Raw genomic sequence first — 19,371 nt, 5'->3', positions numbered from 1 at the left:
GCACTACAAAGCAAAAATACTAGCAATACAAGTCAAGCAAAACAGCACAACAATAAAAGATACAATAAAACAATAAAAATATGAACCATAAGATAAAATAAAAAATTAACAAAATGATCATCCTAAGTTAAAAGCAATGCTAAAAAGGTGAGTCTTAAGAAGTTTCTTAAAACAGTCCTGAGAGGTAGCATTCCTAATGCTGATGGGGAGTGCATTCTACAGCTTAGGCGCACTGTATGAAAAAGCCCTCCCACCCATGGTCTTAAGTTTACAGCGTGGCTGATATAGGGTAAGTCCTGATGCAGAACGAAGACTGCGGGCTGGGGTGGCGAGAGTCACCAGGTCACAGATGTAACCGGGTGCTAGCCGATGCACTGCTTTTAAAGTTAAAATCAAGGTCTTAAAATCAATCTGTGATTTAATAGGAAGCCAGTGTAATTGTATAATTAATATCTAGTCAAATATTATTTACTGCCATCAGTGCAAAAATAAAATAAACCAGTTATTAGAAATGAGTTATTAAAACTATTATGATTGGAAATGTGCTGAAAAATCCTCTCCGTTAACAAAAATTGGGGGGGGGGGAATAAACAGGGGGCTAATAATTCTGACTTTAACTGTATATTACATTATATATATTATTACATGACATTAAAAGATTTACTCACTATTTATTAATCCTCAAGTGGTTATAAATCTTTGCATTTCTATTCTCTGTTTAACACAAAAGAAGATATTTTGAAGAAAGCTGAATATTTCTAACCATTGACTTGTAAAGTAGGAGAAACAAATACACATAACAAATGGAAGTCAATGGTTCCAGGTTTCCAGCTTTCTTCAAAATATCTTCTTTTGTGTTCAACAGAAAAAAAGAGATTCAGACTTGTTTGGAACAAGTATAGGAAGAGTAATTGATGACGGAATTTTCATTTCATGCATTTTTTCATCTCTTAACAAGCCTTCCTTGCATTCAATATGCTTTCTATCTATATTAAATCACTTTGGATTTGATGCAGATGCGACTTTTTAATATACACTGTCTATTTCTAAAACAATATAGTAACAGCTCTAGGTAAGTAAATTCTGTACAGTACCAGGTAGTGTATGGACAGAACTCCATCTCCAGGCTCCACAAGACCATCCTTCAGCAGGACTCTTAAAGTGATGCCTCTCCTGGTCAGAAGTGAACCTCTTCCAGAGGAGGATCTCAGGTCTGCATCTTCAGCCCCACTCAGCTCCTCATCCTCCTCATCTGCTCCTTCCTCCACCACCTGAGGAGATGAGGGCGGCTCTGAGCCTGACACAAATACCCAATTAATGAAGGCAAGAACTCAAGCATTTTGCGTACGATCTTTTCTTTTCTTGATTAAATGTTTAATGTTTTTGTATAATGCATGTTTGTTAAGAAACAGCTATGACCAGGGGCAGATTTAACCAATAAGCAAGGTAAGCGGTCGCTTGGGGCCCCTGGAAATTTGAGGGCCTCCAAATAAATACCTAGATGTATAAATGATACTATAAATTATATAGTATTTTTTATCATATTCTATCATATTTTGTAACGGAGGGTCTAAAATTTTAATTTGAATGTAATATTACTAGGGATGTCCAGATCCAGGTGGTCCAGGTCCAGATCACGTGATCGGAAATCGGGCCGTTTCAGACTCCATGGAAATCGGTCGTTGCCTCCCGATCAGGACTCGGATATGTACGTATGTATATCCTCTTTGTTTTTTAAACACATCTGTAGACATGCGGTGGCACAGAGTTAGACCTCTTTCTTGACTTCACACAGAAGAACACGAAAGCAGCTGCGGTCTGGAGGTATTATCAAGTTGATGACAACTTTGCCATTGGCAATCTTGTGAGATATGCAAACTTGGCATTGCAAAGGTTGAGGTGGAAGGGAAAAGGCTACATTTAACACTACAACCCTGATAAAGACACCTCAAAAACAAACATTGAACCTCAATTTGAGATGCTGTCTTGCCACTATTACAAATAAAGCTCTGCCAGCATTTTTAAGAATATTTATGACAAACTGCTTGGCTTTTTATAAGTTTTACCCCATATTTCGTTCACCACAGACATATGGAGTTTGACCATGGCTCCCTTGTCTTTACTAAGCCTTTAACTATTATAAAAGTATCGGATCGGGTTTCTGTATCGGTTGATACTCAAAATAAAATGACTCTAATTAAATGAAATATTACATCTGCGCAAATGTGTCCCCTACCTTCAATCATGGAGCAGTCTAGCAGTCAAATCAGTATAGATTTAGTTTTAAAAATGAAATAGTTCATTTATGTCTAGTTGTGAATTCATCTAAAGAAAACTAATCATCTCAAAAGTTTTACAAGGTGTTTCATGTTATTATTTTGCATTAAGATAAAATGTAGAAAACAAGATTAAATGATATAAGAAAAACAGCTAAATTACAATAAAATTAAAGTACAAAAGGTGCATTTTGGAACTTTTCGGGCCCCTTGACTGTTATTGCTTATGGCAGGGCCCCCAAAATCACTAAATCTGCCCCTGGCTATGAATGTAAATTAAATATTAAATAACCAATTTATTACCATGAATATAGTCAATGCTGCTGATATTGCATTAAAACATAAGTAAATTTTGTACCAATTTTATATGTATACAAGCACATTAAGCAGAATTATTTATACAAAAAAAACCAACAGAACATTTTACCGAGTTCAAACTATTTGTAAACGAAATCCAACAAACTTGTAGGTTATAAAAAATGATAAAAGTCTAAACTCAAGAGTGAACTCTCTTGTGGGCAAACATGGCTTTTATTGTGGGACAAAAAATGGTCAACACAAGGCAAGCGCACATCAGGGAATCAGCGAGCGTCATCTGCCATCTCAATCTGAGGGGCTTTCAGTCGGAAATTAAAACAAAACCGCTCTGATAACGTGTCGACAAACGGCTCGTCCTTCGCCTGTTTTGTTCTTGCTCCTCTCCGCAACCTCGCGGCCTAGCATTTATTAATTTCTCCCGCTTATTAAAGAAATCACTAATTTCTTTCATTCTCACCCATTTCGCGATAATCGTCGGAAAGCGCTTTGAGCTGAAACTGCTCCACAGACTGAGCTGATGTTTCTTTCCGTCACTTCTGTTCCGCCGTGCTAATAAAACACTTCAGTGCGGACAGACACTCTCCGCCAGGCTGTTATTCAAAAACATAAAATGAAGGCGTGTGTGTGTGTGTGTGTGTGTGTGCAGTGTAGTTTCCTTGTGTAGTGTTTCTTTAATGTCAATTCCCCTCCCCTTTCTCCCTCCTACCCGTCCTTGTCATTTACTCCCCTTTATAAATTAGCGGTGTTTGTGGCGCTTCAGTCTCCAGCGCAGGGGGGATTGATGCGGTTTGCATTTTTGGTACAAAGGAAAACATCCGCAGAAATATTACAAGCGAATTGCATGCGATTGTTTGACTATTTTTGCTTTGTGTCAGTTTTGATACAATTTCTAATGTCCCTGGACCACGGTCAAATGAGCAATGACTGGGACCCAGAAGTGGACAGATGGTCTGTTTGAGGAATCTGCGTGTGTAATAAAGGATTTACGGTATTAATGAATGAATGGCGCTGGTCATTGTCTAATTTAGACCGTTAGATGTCGCCAAAGAAGAGTATAGTAAATACAAATAAGCCGTAAAACATTTTTATCAACGCAAAGAAAGTCATTGTCATTGAATGCAAACATTAAATGCTAAAAAGCTCTTTAAAACATTTCAGATTGAAAAACGTTGTGTTTCTAAAGTTATGAATGTTGCATTGAGATATATTGAACAAAATAATAACACGAGACAAATTAAAGACATAAAAGTTTTTTATTGACAACATTTATTATATGACATACACTCACTGGCCACTTTATTAGGTACTGCTATTAGGTACTATTACGTCCAACTGCTTGTTAACGCAAATTTCTAATCAGCCAATCACATGGCAGCAACTCAAAGTATTTAAACATGTAGACATGGTCAAGACGATCTGCTGCTGGTCAAACTGAGCATCAAAATAGGGAAGAAAGAGGATTTAAGTGACTTTGAATGTGGAAGGTTGTTGGTGTCAGACGGGCTGGTCTGAGTATTTCAGAAACTGCTGATCTACTAGAATTTTCACGCACAGCCGGCTCTAGAGTTTACAGATAATGGTCCGTAAAAGAGAAAATATCCAGTGAGCGGCAGTTCTGTGGGCGCAAATGCCTTGTTGATGCCAGAGGAGAATGGCCAGAATGGTTTGAGCATACAGAAAGGCAACAGTAAGTCAAATAACCACTCATTACAACACAGTTCTGCAGAAGAGCATCTCTGAACACACAACACATCCCACCTTGAGGCGGATGAGCTACAGCAGCAGAAGACCACACCTAAGAACAGGAAACTAAGGCTACAATTCACACAGGCTCAACAAAATTGGACAGCAGAAGATAAAAACGTAGCCTGGTCTGATGAGTCTCGATTTCTGCTGCGACATTCGGATGGTAGGGTCAGAATTTTGCATCCATAACATGAAAGCATCTATCAACAGTTAAGGCTGGTGGTAGTGGTGGTGTAATGCTGTGGGTGATATTTTCTTGGCACACTCTGGGGCCATTAGTACCAACTGAGTATCGTGTCAACACCACAGTCTACCTGAGGATTGCTGCTGACCATGTCCAGTCTTAAGTAAGACCACAGTGTTTACACTTCCAGCAGGATAACGTGTTATGTCATAAAGCACGAATCATCTCAGACTGGTTTCTTGAACATGACAATGAGTTCACTTTACTCAAATGGCCTCCACAGTCACCAGGCATTAATCCAATAGAGCATCTTTGGGATGTGGTGGAACATGAGATTCAGATCATGGATGTGAAGGCGACAAATCTGTAGCAAGTATGTGATGCTATCATGTCAATATCGACCAAAATCTCTGAGGAATATTTCCTGTATCTTGTTGAATCTATGCCACAAATGATTGAGGCAGTTCTGAAGGCAAAAGTGGGTCCATCCAGGTACTAGTAAGGTGTACCTAATAAAGTGGCCAGTGAGTGTATAATATAAAGTTTAATGTATAAAAGTATTTGAAATAAAAAAGCTTGTTTAATAGCAATAACCGTAAAAAAGGCATTGAATTGACAAGTGCTTGCATTAACAATCTTTTGACATGATTCTAACACAATATCTTTCTATCTTTAATAGAAAACTATTATCATTATTAGTGACTATTATTATTATTATATTATTATTATTATATATGACTATGATTATTATTATAAAGAATATAAACTATAAGAGAAACAGTAAAATATACTTAAAAAAAATGTAAACACAATGCAGGGGGAAAGACAATTATGAATAAGATATTTGTTACGAAACCAAGAAGTATATTGAGAATGTCACAGCGAAAGATGTAGTGAGGGTTCAGGTATGATTTGTGGCCTTTTATGTGTAATCTGTCGGTGGAATGGATGCGATGTGTAATTTAAAGGTAATTGAGGATTTCATTTCTCTAATTCATACAGCACAGTCTATTCAATTCAATTCATCTTTATTTCTGTAGTGCTTTTATAGGTTAGATTGTGTCAAAGCAGCTTAACATAGAAGTTTGAGTAAGTTGAAATTGAAACCATGTCAGTCCAGTTTTCAGTTGAAGTGCGCTTTAGTTCAATTCAGTGTGGTTTAATTTTCACTGCTGAAAGTCCAAACACTGAAAAGCAAATCCATCGATGCGCAGCTCCCCAAGTCCCAAACCAAGCAAGCCAGTGGCAACAGTGGTGAGGAACAAACATCACCAATTCGTCACCTTAGAATGATAAGGTTCTATCTGACATTTTTGTCAAAATTGAGTTATTGACATATTCCTATTAAATGACAACTTATTTATATTATGGGATGTTTTTTATGTTGTTTACATTAACACTTTTTATTTAAAAAAACAAATGTTACACACATACTGTTTGCTTTATGGAATGCAAAAACTTTGAAGCTTAATATCTCAAAATCATTCAGAGCGCAGATACTTTATAATTCCAAGGTGATGAATTGACGAAAGTGAAGGAAAAAAAAACAGGCTCAGTTGGACCATTTCTCCTCAGGCCAAACTTCTTGTGCAGAACTGCAGTCTAGGTGCCAGGGGCTGAAGAACACTGGACGTCCATCATGGAGAAGCTGCAGGTGTGAGTATGTGGCTTTACCATTGAGAGGTTATTAATATTAGGCTATTTGGTTTGCATTCTTATCACCCTTTAATGCAGTTTAATTGTTTCTACTACTATTATTAAAATTATTCCTGCCATTTTGTTGTGTGAGATACATTACCTGGAAGATTTTATTGGCAATAAATATGCAGTCAGCAGAATCATACATCATGTGAGTTGAAACACAACCTAAATCTGTGCAGGGAACTTGTAGCACCAGACTGCACATTTGACAATCCACTTATTAATATTTGTCTGGTGAAATGGTTTTAATCAGTAAGTATATCTCTTTTCAAGCATTATACTTTTTTGTGTTAAATTGGTTTATGTCTGTTTTTAACAACCTTGTCGCAATTTTAAAAAGATACTACATTAATTCCTTATAAATAACTGAATAAATAGAACAGCAGTCACTTTATTATATATATTTTTTTATTTAAAATGCAAACTCAAAACATCATCTCAATAACATTTTAAAATGCTGTACATGAATGAATAAACAAATAAATAGTGCAATAGCGCATAAAAAACAATCAAAATTACAAATTGTATCAAAAATTCATAAATTTTTTTTAAAAATAACCAAAAATCTCCTCAAAACGGAGAATATGACTCAAAAATAATGACAATCCAAGTTCATTTCCTCAGTGTCAGTATAGGGGGCACGTTCATGATTGCTGTGCTTTCTGAGGAAGTCACGTGTGGGCATCTGGAGTCACTGCACACTGTTCATGATGTACCCTAAGTACAAAATGTACTAACACTGAGGAGAAGAAACAAATTTCACAAATATTTTCATACATTTTACAATATTTATACAGAACCACTGAAGGCATAATCTGTATATTATTAAGCTAAAATAAGACATCTGTGTGCACATAAAATACAAATAATGACTTCATTCAACAATTCAGTTCCACAGTGTCAAGGGCACATTCACAGCAGAAGTCTTCTTGTACAATACAATTCTTTGGTTTCCACAATAAAATGCAGTACATGAATAAATAAATAAATAAATAAATAAATAAATGATTCATGAGTTCACACTTAGATAATGCTCTTGCATTAAGTGCTTGTGCCTGGTGCTATTATTTAATTCACTTGTGTCACGTCTTTAGAGTGTGGGAGGAAACCGGAGTACCCGGGGAAAACCCACGCGAACACGGGGAGAACATGTAAACTCCACACAGAAAGTGCCAACTGGCTCTGCTAGGACTTGAACCAGCGACCTTCTTGCTGTGAGGCAGCAGTGCTAGCCACTAAGCCACCGTGTTGCCCAATCCTAGAATTGAGGCGGAGGGAGAAAGGATGGATGATGGGGGGTCTTCCAAAATGAAGATGGGGAATGAAATTAGGCTGGATATTTATGTTAAAGTTGGAATAATCCGATTGGCTAGCTAATGATTAGCGATAGGGACCAGCTGCGGTCAATCATATCACATGCTCCTCTCCAAATTAGTTTGTGAAACTTTACATTTGTATCAAAAACAATTGTATCAAATTTATAAGATCTAAAAGAAAAAGAACCAAAAACCTCCTCAAAACGGACCATATGACTAAAACAAGAATAACGACTATCCACATTTATTTCCTCAGTGTCAGTATAGGGGGCACGGTCAAGAGCGCTGTGCTCTTTCTTTGCATGTCACGTTGCTTACGTATACCTCAGATGTGCTTGTGCTAGTTTTTTTATACAGAGGAAGTCGGGTGTAGGCATCTGGAAGGAGCTATACATGCACAGTGCTCATGAACGTGCGCAATATACTGACACTGAGGAGAAAGATGTTTGACTAATATTTTCATACATTTTACAATATTCAAACAGAACCACCGAAGGTGTAATCAGTATATTATTAAGCTATGATAAGATATTTGTGTTCATATAAAATACAAATAATGACTTCATACAACAGTTTATTCTTATACATTTCTATACATTTCAAATCTGCCTGAACAATAGAGGCAGTTTCCTTGTAAAGATGAGGATGATTTTGCTGCTTTGGTCTTCACTGAGGAAAACAAAAGAAGAAAAAAGATGTTAGACATGTCCAGAATTTGTATATTTCACACTAAGATTGAACTAATCTTGTCTGTGAACAGCCTCTTAAAGCTCCAACAATCAGCTGATAAAACAGGTAATGCAACCAGAAGATTCATCTCAAAGATGCAAGTTGTTGTGAAGTGGTTATATGTGGCGATTACTTTAGTAAAGCACCTTTATATACTGTATGTGTGTATGTACAGTTATCCTGAAATGTTCTCGTCTCAAATGTTTTCATTGTCACATTGACTTGCTTTTTAGTTACATTATATTTGTATAAGGGTTTTCTAATAGCAATATTCTAACATTGCCTACATTTACATGGACATTAATAATCAAATGATTTGCCTTAATCTGAATAAGACCGTTTCAGCGTTCGTAATAGTCAAATCGCGAGCATACGCAATGTTAAGTTTGTATCATAATTGATCATTTGCATGCACTTCTGATGCCTGTGACTGTATTATGACCTTAAAAGCATTCAGGCGTAATAAATTGTACCTTTTCTAACTTTAACAACAATTCATTTGATTAAATTACTTTTAATATTCAGTTATGCTGCTCGAATACTGTTAAACTCGGAAAACAATATACCACTAACTGTATCTTTTTCTTGATTTTAGTTATAGATTGTTATGCTTGAAAATACTCTCAACACATGCAAATAGAGAAATGCACTGCAAATATCAGACCACATCAAAAATGTGTCGGCGGACCCCAATTATAGAGCGTTTATTAGATTTTATGGAGATGTACTCCCACTGCAGAATCACCCTAATCGTTAAAATTGATCAAGTCATCTGATGGAATTGTAGTCGTATTGCAATATATATCGCAAAAAATCGTGCAGCCTGTAGAGTAGTATGTTTCCTAAGGGATCAGTTGTATTTACCTTCATCTGGTCTTCATTCACACCTTCTTCATCCACTCGTGCTGCATGACCTCCTCCAGTGTCTCCAAATTGTGATTCAGACACTTTTCAATCAGATCACAGCACTCTGTATGAGGAGAAAGAGAGATGGTTAGTCAACACTATACCAAAGCTGACATTAATGAAGATATCTTCTGACATTTGTGAGTAAAACAAGCTAGTGTAAAATCCTGGAAGGCCGGTGTCTTGCAGAGTTTTCTTCAAACACTCCAAGCTAATCAGTGGCTATATCTCAAATCACCAAGTAAACTATTTGAGGGAGTAGCCTTTTTTAGTAATGTCCGAAACCATGGTGGAGGTTTTGAAGTGTATTTAATTCCCTCATTCATTTACATTCACTCCTTTGAGTAGACTAATGTAAGCAATGGAGTGTGACTTCAAGATAACTTGGATTCTTCAAGATAAGAGTTTGGAGGTAAACTCTGCAGGACGATGGCCCTCAAATTGCCCCTTCCTGAGTTAATATATATGGTGACATTAGGGCCACAGTTTGATTCTGTTGTGGACATTGATGCCTCACTCACACTACCAGTGACTTAGTAGGCATTTAAATTTATCAGTGTCTGTTTACTCACCGCTGGATATCTTGGGTTTAAATAAAAGGCGTGGTTGCCATTCATCTCTGGAGTACACTGGCACTTTTCCGTTCACCATAAAATACAGCAGGTGGCCGACGCTCCAGATGTTCCCCAAGACGATGATCCTTTGTTCTTCATCCTCGTATTTGCTAGCACAGCCGAAGTCAATCACCTTGAGCTCCAATGTGTTTGTGTTCACCAGGATGTTTTCAGCATGCAAGTCATTGTGAGAAATTCCATGGTCAAGGGAGTGCTGGATTCCCAGGATTAACTGGTGCAGCAAGCAGCGTGCAATTGGTTCCTTCAGCGTGTGACGTCGCTTTACAAAGATCCGCAGGGATGTACAAGGTTTGGGGTATTCCAAAACAAGTGAAATGAACCCTTCTTGATCAAACCACTCGTACATTTCTATCAGGTATATGCTCTTGGAAGGATCTTTCAGCATGAGCATAAACGCCACTTCTCTTAGTACTGGTTTGGAATAACCAGGCTAAAAAAAAAAAGAGAACAAGGGTTACTAGCTGTAGATGTGAAGAAAGATCGCCATTATTTAATGGATAAGTTCAACTAGACTTTCCTTCATGTTATTTCAACCCCTAGAGAAGATATTCTCAATGAAGATATTTTAGATTAAATCTGAGAGCTCCCTTATCCTCCACAGACAGTAGCGTTCCTTAGGCACTCAAAGTCAGTTTCAAGTGTAATCATACGAAGCTCCAAGAACACTTAGAAACTGTAAAAAACTTTGTTTGACCAATTCTTCCACATCAGGTCAGGGTGTGCATTTACTACCGGTAATAAGACACTTGCGTCTCGCTGACTCTGACAGTAAATCAAACTGCCTGTAGAAAATGTGCACCCTGACCTGGTACAGGAGGGAAAAATTTGTTTTGACAATGTTTTTGGCTCCTTTTCTTGTCTTTGAATGCTCCTGGACCATTGGTGTCTATGGAGGATGGGGGAGCTCTCAGATTTCATCTAAAGCATAGGTCTCAAACTTGATTCCTGGAGGGCCGCACCGGCTCTGCATAGTTTTGCTCCAACCCTGATCAAACACAGCTGATTCCACTAATAAAGGTGTTCAAGACTCTTTTGAACACCTCGATTATTAGGATCAGCTATATTTTTTCAGGGTTGGAGCAAAACTAAGCAGAGCTGCGGCTCTCCAGGAATTGAGTTTGAGACCTAAGCCCTAAACATTATTTTATTAGGCTTGAACATATTATTTCAGAAATGACTGGATTTTGCCTTTTAAAATTCAACTATGCAACAGTAATAGTGTCCAAACCAATAAAGAATGAAATATTGAGTGAAGTTTTGCAAACTTACTACTGATATGTAATGGTCACCGTGTCTCTTGCGGATCCTCTTGATGGCAACCTGCAAAGCAAATATCCAAGTATTAGTTTTTTACATATTATTGACAGGCTTGGATTAAGGGTACAAGTTACATAAGAAGCTAATTGTACACAAAGAGTTTTACCTCCTTGCCATCAGATTTGCGGATTGCTTTGTAGGTTACGCCGAAGCTTCCAGTTCCCAGAATATCTCCCAATCTGTAGAGACTCTTCATAAATACTGAAAAAAAAAGAAGAGGTTAAGTGTTTTCAATTCTCTCACACTGATACCTTGAATGATCAAATATATTACAATAGCATTTATAATAGTTCTGTTTGTCTCAAAATTGAATTTGACACTTTGTGTTTATGTCTTGTACATGACTTCCGAGTCCTGAAATCAGACTCACCTCTATTTGGTCCTGTGGCAGATGATGATTCCCCATTAGCTGTGTCCTGGAGCCCAGATGGTCCAGGGACAGGCTCTGAATCTGGATCTGAATCTGGATCTGAATCTATATCAATAGCAAACTGGCTCTTGCAGTTTCTAAGCTCATACCCTGGATTTGGAACCGGATCAACTGAATTCTGGCACCCAGACGCTCTAGGGACTGGCTCTGGATCTGGAACCAAATCAACAGTAAACTGCCTCCCAGGCGCTCTAGGGGCAGATTCTGGATCTGGAACCAAATCAACAGTAAACTGCCTCCCAGGCGCTCTAGGGGCAGATTCTGGATCTGGAACCGGATTAACAGTAAACTGCAACCCAGATGCTCTAGGGGCAGGTTCTAGATCTGGAACCGGATCAACAGTAAACTGCCGCCCAAACATTCCAGGAGCAGGTTCTGGATCTGGATTCAGATCAACAGTATTCTTGCACCCAGACGTTCCAAGGACAAGTTCTGGATCTGGATTCAGATCAACAGTAGTCTTGCACCCAGACGTTCCAAGGACAAGTTCTGGATCTGGATTCAGATCAACAGTATTCTTGCACCCAGACGTTCCAAGGACAGGTTCTGGATCTGGATTCAGATCAACAGTATTCCTGCACCAAGACGTTCCAAGGACAGGTTTTGGACCTGGATTCAGATCAACAGTATTCTGGAGCCCAGAAGTTCTAGGCACAGGCTCTGGATCCAAATCAATCTCTACATCGTTTGTGTGTGGATCCCCCTGTGGTATTTGAGTCCCCACTCTTCTCCGTCTGTAGCAGAGGAACGGCTTCTTTATGGCCTTCCACACTCTCTTGAAGAAAGCATGGATTCTTCTCCTCCTGCTGCCTCCTGTTTGAACTTCTTAGTTGAACAAAGAAAAAAAGAAAATAAAAGAGAATATTTGAACCATGACAATAAGTAAATGTATAGACATATATAAGAAAATATTCATGTTTCTATACGAAAATTTAAATAAACATTTTTTAAAAATTGGCCAGGCCAAGTGAAAAAATCTGCTTGTTAAGTCATGAAAAATATGTTTCTATGACCACTTTTTAGTCATATCACACATTAAACTGAATTTGATATACAAATCATGCTGTTCACATTAGTCTCTAGATTTTTATGATTTTCGAAAGTATTACATCACTTTGTAAACGTTCATTATTACCATTTGTTGAGTCTCCCCATGAGCAATTCCATGCAAATGTCAGTTTTCACCAAAACAGTAAAACAGTGTTTGTATGCTTGTTTGTGTGAGCAAGTATTTAACAGTACTTTAAACATACTTAAAAAATGTCTGTCAATATTTTCAAACTATTATATTTGATTTACTAAAGTTCCAAAGTGTCAATTTCACACGTCACATCCATAACGAAGCTCTTTCCTCATAAATGCAAAACTGTCAAATAAAATAAATCATTTTTGTTGTATAGAGAGGCAACTCTTATCCTTTTAATTAGCGTCGTTTATTTTGGGTTATGCAGTTGAATTCACATAATTTCTACAAAGTATGTTGTATACTGTAAACTCACTTTAGGCCTTTTTTTTCAAGAAACTTGATCTTAACATTCTGATGATTGTTGGGATAATAAAGAAAATCAATAATTTAATTTTGACTATTCCTAAAAACTTAGCACATGCAGAACACATTATGTATATACACACTACCAGTCAAAAGTTTTATTTGCTTTTGTTGTTGTTTTTTAAGAAAATGATTCTGTTCATCAAGATGGCATTTAATAAATGTAAAAAAAATGTTAAATCGATAAATATTTATAACAATTTTAAATAACTGCTCTCTTATCGTATGTAGTTTCAAATGAAAATATTACTCCAGTCATTATTGATTTCATTACTATTACATTAATAATAATAATTAATATTAGAGTAATTTCTGAAGGATTGTGTGACTCTGAAGACTGCAGTAATGAAGCTGACAATTCATCTTTAAAATCACAGAAGTAAATGATTGAATTAAACAATAAACTTTTACTGAACCATTATATTACAGGCAATAACAGTTCACAATTTGCACTGTATTTTTGATTAATGCAGCTTCGGTCAGCGGGATAAGCTCATTTTAAAACCTTTAAAAATCCTACTGAGCCTAAACTTTTGACTGGTAGTGTATTTTTGTGTGTGTAATACATTTGTTATTGAAATAAACACATTTTGCATAACTCTTGTAATCTTATCAAGTAAACTATTTAAAATGGCTAACATTTGATTCAATTAAATGCATGACATTTCATTATTAAAAAAAAAACATGCTTAAGCATCATTTAGGGTCTGTCTGCCTTGTTTTTTGTCTAAAGGGACAGGTGGTACAAAATTTGGTGGAGGTGGCCACCTCGCAGTTTTATATGCAGGAAAAAGTCCAGTTTGAACATCTTTTTCAGTTTTAATTGGAAATATATTGTGGTTTTTTAAATTAGTCTTGAGTGTCTGTGTGTGTGTTTATGGGGGGTTTGAATAAGAGTATTTAGTTGTGGCTAGAAAGGCGGATGAATTCGGGACTAAACCGAAGAATATAGTGCGTGTGTGAACGCTGGGCATTTAACGCTTTGACTAGGCCCAAGTCTCCCTTTAGGGCAATTTACCTCAAACACAAATGTTCTGTTAAAACCCCATTATTATTATTATTATATATTTTTTTTTTTGGGTTGGGGTTATGTAACGTCTCTTTTGTCATTTATACATTATTTAAATTTACTAATAGCTTTTCTTTCCCCAGTTTTTATCATTATTTTAAACCATAGACAACTTGAGTGTTTGCTGACAGGCTCACCGGTTGTTTTCTCCACATTAACAGAGAAGGGCTCATCGAGTGTCGTACTGGCATCAGACGCCGCAGTACATTCCTCGTCCATCCAAGAACAGAGGTTTCTGCAAAAGTCCATGTTTTCCAGCACTGGAGCCACCTCTCCGTTCACTCCTTCACCAAACACAGGTACTGTTGCTGCCATCGCGTGGACAACCACAGGCTGTGTCGCTTCACTCAGAAAGTCTTCGAGTTCACTCATGTGTTCGCTCGTAAAATAAGTCGACAGATGTTCGTTATCCATTAGATTTGGTGAAAATCTGTTAACACGTCCAAATAATGATCCTTACAGTAGTTGGATGATCACTGAACTGATGTAAGAAATGTAAGTTATGCGAGCGTTTATGTTCTATCGAGTGACGTCACTTTTGGAATATATCTAACAGCGTCTCAGGGCCTCGTGTTTTTTTTATAAATATTCTTTAAGTATTACTCCGCTTAGACTGTTTTGGGGTCATTTTTATTGATTTATTCATTTACAATGTATCGTCGTAAACAATAAACAACAGTCCCTGTCATGGTCTGCCTCAGAAAAAGCTTGTTGAATAGCAAAAACTGAAAAAAGGCATTGAATTGACAAGTGCTTGCATTAAAAATCTTTTGACATGTGATTCTAACACAATATCTTTCTATCTTTAATAGACAACTATTATCATTATTATTAAGAAACAGTAAAATATACTTAAAAAAATGTAAACACAATGCCAGGAAAGACAATTATGAGTAAGATATTCGTTACAAATCCAAGAAGTATATTGAGAATGTCAAAACAAAAGATGTAGTGAGGGTTCAGGTATGATTTGTGGCCTTTTATGTGTAATCTGTCGGTGGAATGGATGCGATGTGTAATTTAAAGGTAATTGAGGATCATTTCTCTAATTCATACAGCACAGTCTATTCAATTCAATTCATCTTTATTTCTGTAGTGCTTTTATAGGTTAGATTGTGTCAAAGCAGCTTAACATAGAAGTTTGAGTAAGTTGAAATTGAAACCATGTCAGTCCAGTTTTCAGTATAAGTGCGGTTTAGTTCAATTCAGTGTGGTTTATTTTTCACTGCTGAAAGTCCAAACACTGAAAAGCAAATCCATCGATGCGCAGCTCCCCAAGTCCCAAACCAAGCAAGCCAGTGGCAACAGTGGTGAGGAACAAACTTCACCAATTCGTCACCTTAGAATTATAAGGTTCTAGCTGACATTTTTGTCAAAATTGAGTTTTTGACATATTCCTATTAAATGAAAACTTATTTATATTATGGGATGCTTTTTATGTTGTTTACATTAACACTTTTTATTTAAAAAACAAATGTTACACACATACTGTTTGCTTTATGGAATGCAAAAACTTTGAAGCTTAATATCTCAAAATCATTCAGAACGCAGATACTTTATAATTCCAACATTTACATTTACATTTATCATTTAGCAGACACTTTTATCCCAAGCGACTTACAAATGAGGACAAGGAAGCAATTTACACAACTACAAGAGGAACAATGAATAAGTGCTATAAGCAAGTTTCAGGTCTGTAAAGTCTAAGAAGGAAAGCATTAGTAAATTTTTTTTTTTTTTTTTGAGTACAGTTAGTGGTATATCCAGAGAGGCAATTGCAGATTAGGAAGTGAAGTGGAGACTAAATAGTTGAGTTTTTAGTTGTTTCTTGAAAACAGCCAGTGACTCTGCCGTTGTTTATTGAACAATGTGTTTATTGTTTTTGATTATACAAGACAGGTAACAGAAAAACACAATTCCATTTCATCGCAATTATTTCCCACCCCAACAAAAGAACATCACTCTCTTCTCCCCTATACAAATACACAGAATTCTCTTACAAGAGACAATTTAAATGCAAAACAAATATAGTTTGGTACCCAAAAACCAAGTATACATTACTGTACTTTACACATAAAAGTTACGTTATCCAACAAAACAAAATGAAACACACACACAAAAATAAATAAATAAATAAAAACACTATACTTAGTTACACTTCTTGAAATAAATGACCAATATTATTGTTATTAATGTAGTAATTAAACGGCTTCCAAATTTCTTCATATTCATCCATTTGGTTTTTAATAAAATATGTTACTTTTTCAATGGCCATACACAGTGCCATGGCATTAATCCAAGTTCCAGTAGATGGTGGATCAGGTCTTTTCCAGCGATCATTCTTTTAGCTTGTAGTATAGCATAATCTATTAATTTGCGCTGCTGAAGATTTAGTTTAAGGTTCTTTGGGTATAAATGTAGCAAAATCATTTTTGCATCTAGTGGAATATTCAAGGGTACAATTATCTTTGTAATATTAATCACTTCCACCCAAAAGTCTCTAATAATGTTGCATTCCCAAACACAATGCACACATGAACCCTGAGCCTCTCTGCATTTAAAGCATGTATCAGGAATATTTTTATTAAACCTATTTAGTTTGACAGGAGTTAAATAAGTCTGCATCAACCAGGTATATTGAAGTAGTTTTAAGCTAACGCTCCCTAACTGTTTCTGAGAATTTTTACAGACTTGTCTCCATTTATCCTCAGATATATCCTCATTCAATCCCATCTTCCAAATTTCAAGTTTTGTTGTTGATGATTCAGTAGACCCTGATACAAGCCATTTGTAAAAAACTGATATTAACCCTTTATTATTGCAATTCTTGGTAATTAATTTTTCCAAAATTTAAAGTACTGGCAAGTTTATTGATTGGTTCTGCCTAGAAAGAACAAAACTCCTTATCTGTAAGTATTTAAAGAAATGCTTTTTTGGAATATTGTACTTAATAGATAATTGCTCAAACAACATCAACGTTCCCTCCTCTAATAGATCACTAATTTTGCTTAATTCCTTTTCAACCCACAACCGGAATCCTGAGTCCTTTGTACCTGGCCGGTTTGAATAATGCGTTGCCCCAAATGGGGCTATACTGGGATAAAGAGTGAGCTATTTTCATGTACTCTCTAACTTCATACCATACTCCAATCATGTTACAAACTATAGGGTGCGTGGTGACTGTTTTTAGTTGTTTAAAATGATCTGAATATATATACAAATTTAAGGGTAACGCAAAATCACATGACTCAATATCCACCCAGGATGGTTTATTTCCGGAGGAAAAATAAAACATTATTGTTCTTAATTGTGCAGCTAAATAGTACCAGTACAGGTTGGGACATATTAACCCTCCAGTGTCAAATGGAAGATAAAGAAGAGAAAGACGAACTCGAGGGCATTTTTTGTTCCAAATAAATTTTCTGAATAATGAATTAATCTTTGAGAACACTCCAGCTGGTGGCGCCAAGGGGATATTTTGGAATAAATACATGAATTTAGGCAAAATATTCATCTTCAATATATTTATTCTTCCTATCAATGAAATTGGTGAAGATAACCATCTCTCCAGATCTTTAGATGTTGATTCCATTATAACATTATAATTTGTAGAAATTATATTTTCTAATTGTGGGACAATTTTGATACCCAAATATGTAAAGCTGGGTGATATTTTCAAGGTAAATAAATGTGATGTATTTGGACAGCTATCTTTATCAAGCAGCAATAATGATGACTTTGATGTATTCACTTTATATCCCGATATGTTTCCGAATTGTTTGATCAGGTCTAAAAGTGCTTGGAGAGAGGTGTTTAATTGTTTTAGAAATAACACCGTCATCAGCGAATAAAGCTATTTTATGTTCCTTGCCACCCATTTTAATCCCTTGTATATGGTTGTTAGCTCTTACGGCTATTGCTAGTGGTTCTATAGCCAAGATGAATAAAAGTGGGGACAATGGTGAGCCTTGGGGGCAACCTCTTGTAATATTAAATGGCTCAGAAATCATCTCATTGGTTAAAACTTCAGCCATTGGGTTGGAATGTAATGATTTAATGCAATGTAAAAAGGAATTTCCAAATCCGAATTTATGAGAACGTCAAAAAGATAAGCCCATTCGATCCTATCGAAAGCCTTCTCCGCGTCGAGCAAGAGAAGAGTAGTATCCTTTTCCTCTTTTTGGCTATGTACAATACTTATAACACGTCTTACGTGAAATCCCTGCCTATTCTTAATGAACCCGTTCTGATCATCACCCACAATGCCCGGAAGTACAGTCTCTAGTCTTTTTGCCAAGATTTTACATATTATTTTTGTATCTGTGTTTATGAGACTAATAGGTCTCATATTTCCACACTTTGTATTCGGTTTTCCTGGTTTTGGTAAAAGAATGATCAAAGCCTCTCTCAAAGAGTTAGGAAGACAGACACTAATATAACATTCTATATACATATCATAGAGTGCCTTAACCATTTTAATCACTGAAATGTTTATATAAGTCGATGGGCAGGCCATCAGGTCCTGCTGTTTTACCACCTTTTAATGTTTGTATAGCCTCCATATTTTCATTTGTCGTAATAACACCATCTAATTTAATTTTAAGTTCTTCAGATATTTTAGGAATGTTGAGATTATCAAGAAACGTGAGGGGCATCAGTCGTGGCCTTACATTCAGAGCAATTAATTACGTTAGTTTCGAAATGTTTTATTAATTTCCAATGGATCTACAGTCATGTTTCCATTTTCATCTTCAATACTAGTAATTGCTCTTTCTAACTCCTGTTGTTTCATACGCCAAGCAAGAAGTCTGCCTGGTTTTTCTCCCTGATCGTAAAATTGCTGCTTTAATTTTAAGAAATTGGCCGCTGCTTTATCATGTGTTTTTTCATTTTGGTCTGCTTGTAGACTTTTTTCCTCGAGTAAGCGAATTTTTGTTTCAAGTGTTTTATATTTCTCCTGTTTCTCTTTTGACTTCCTGCTCGTATAGCTTATAATTTGTCCTCGTATAAAGGTTTTAAAGGCTTCCTATCTGATTATAGCTGATGTTTGGGTATTGTTATGTTCAAAATAATCATCAATATGTTCCCCTACAAATTCTAGAAATCCTTTGTCTTGCATCCAGTGTATTTGAAATCTCCGTTTAGTACAATTATGAGAAAGCTTTGGTTCGACATATGTCAAAGATACAAGGCCA

At 36.3% G+C, this 19,371-nt stretch overlaps 2 protein-coding genes across 5 annotated transcripts in view; both read right to left on the bottom strand.

The window, feature by feature from the left end:
- mpnd (MPN domain containing) overlaps positions 1 to 3,218 on the bottom strand; it is a 10,288-nt gene extending 7,070 nt beyond the window's left edge. Inside the window, exons 1-2 of one of the 3 annotated variants that reach the window (XR_015497169.1) lie at positions 3,052 to 3,218; positions 1,095 to 1,297 (exon numbers count right to left, since the gene is read on the bottom strand). Coding sequence is in view for 2 of the 3 variants with exons in the window: in NM_001076565.1 (NP_001070033.1) it covers positions 1,095 to 1,297; positions 3,052 to 3,055 (207 nt within the window). In the remaining variant the exon portion in view is untranslated. 3 annotated transcript variants of the gene reach the window in all.
- A 4,880-nt stretch (positions 3,219 to 8,098) lies between these two features.
- On the bottom strand, positions 8,099 to 16,987 carry LOC137496295 (serine/threonine-protein kinase pim-2-like). Of its 2 annotated transcripts, none has more exons than XM_087264485.1 (7): positions 14,314 to 16,987; positions 11,499 to 12,383; positions 11,235 to 11,329; positions 11,081 to 11,131; positions 9,749 to 10,241; positions 9,135 to 9,240; positions 8,099 to 8,210 (listed from the first exon to the last, which is right to left on the bottom strand). In XM_087264485.1, exons 1-6 carry the CDS (start codon positions 14,588 to 14,590, stop codon positions 9,152 to 9,154), a joined length of 1,890 nt encoding a protein of 629 aa, XP_087120611.1. In that variant the 5' UTR covers positions 14,591 to 16,987; the 3' UTR covers positions 8,099 to 8,210; positions 9,135 to 9,151. The 2 variants fall into 2 exon arrangements, with proteins under 2 accessions (XP_087120611.1, XP_087120612.1); XM_087264486.1 differs by having other exon boundaries at positions 11,499 to 12,380.
- Between the last annotated feature and the right edge of the window lie 2,384 nt (positions 16,988 to 19,371).

The sequence above is a fragment of the Danio rerio genome, chromosome 8, assembly GCF_052040795.2.
Source record: "Danio rerio strain M-AB ecotype USA chromosome 8, GRCz13ab, whole genome shotgun sequence".
Lineage (NCBI taxonomy): Eukaryota > Metazoa > Chordata > Actinopteri > Cypriniformes > Danionidae > Danio > Danio rerio.
Note: the sequence above shows the minus strand (reverse complement) of the source record. Positions and strands in the feature narration are given on the sequence as shown.

Excerpts from the sequence above, each read along its gene's own strand:
- LOC137496295 (XM_087264485.1), bottom strand. The coding sequence starts at position 14,590 with ATGGATAACGAACATCTGTCGACTTATTTTACGAGCGAACACATGAGT. Across the intron at positions 11,330-11,498 it reads TGCCACAGGACCAAATAGAG|TATTTATGAAGAGTCTCTAC; the intron begins GTGAGTCTGATT and ends TTTTTTTTTCAG. Across the intron at positions 11,132-11,234 it reads GCAAATCTGATGGCAAGGAG|GTTGCCATCAAGAGGATCCG; the intron begins GTAAAACTCTTT and ends TTTGCTTTGCAG.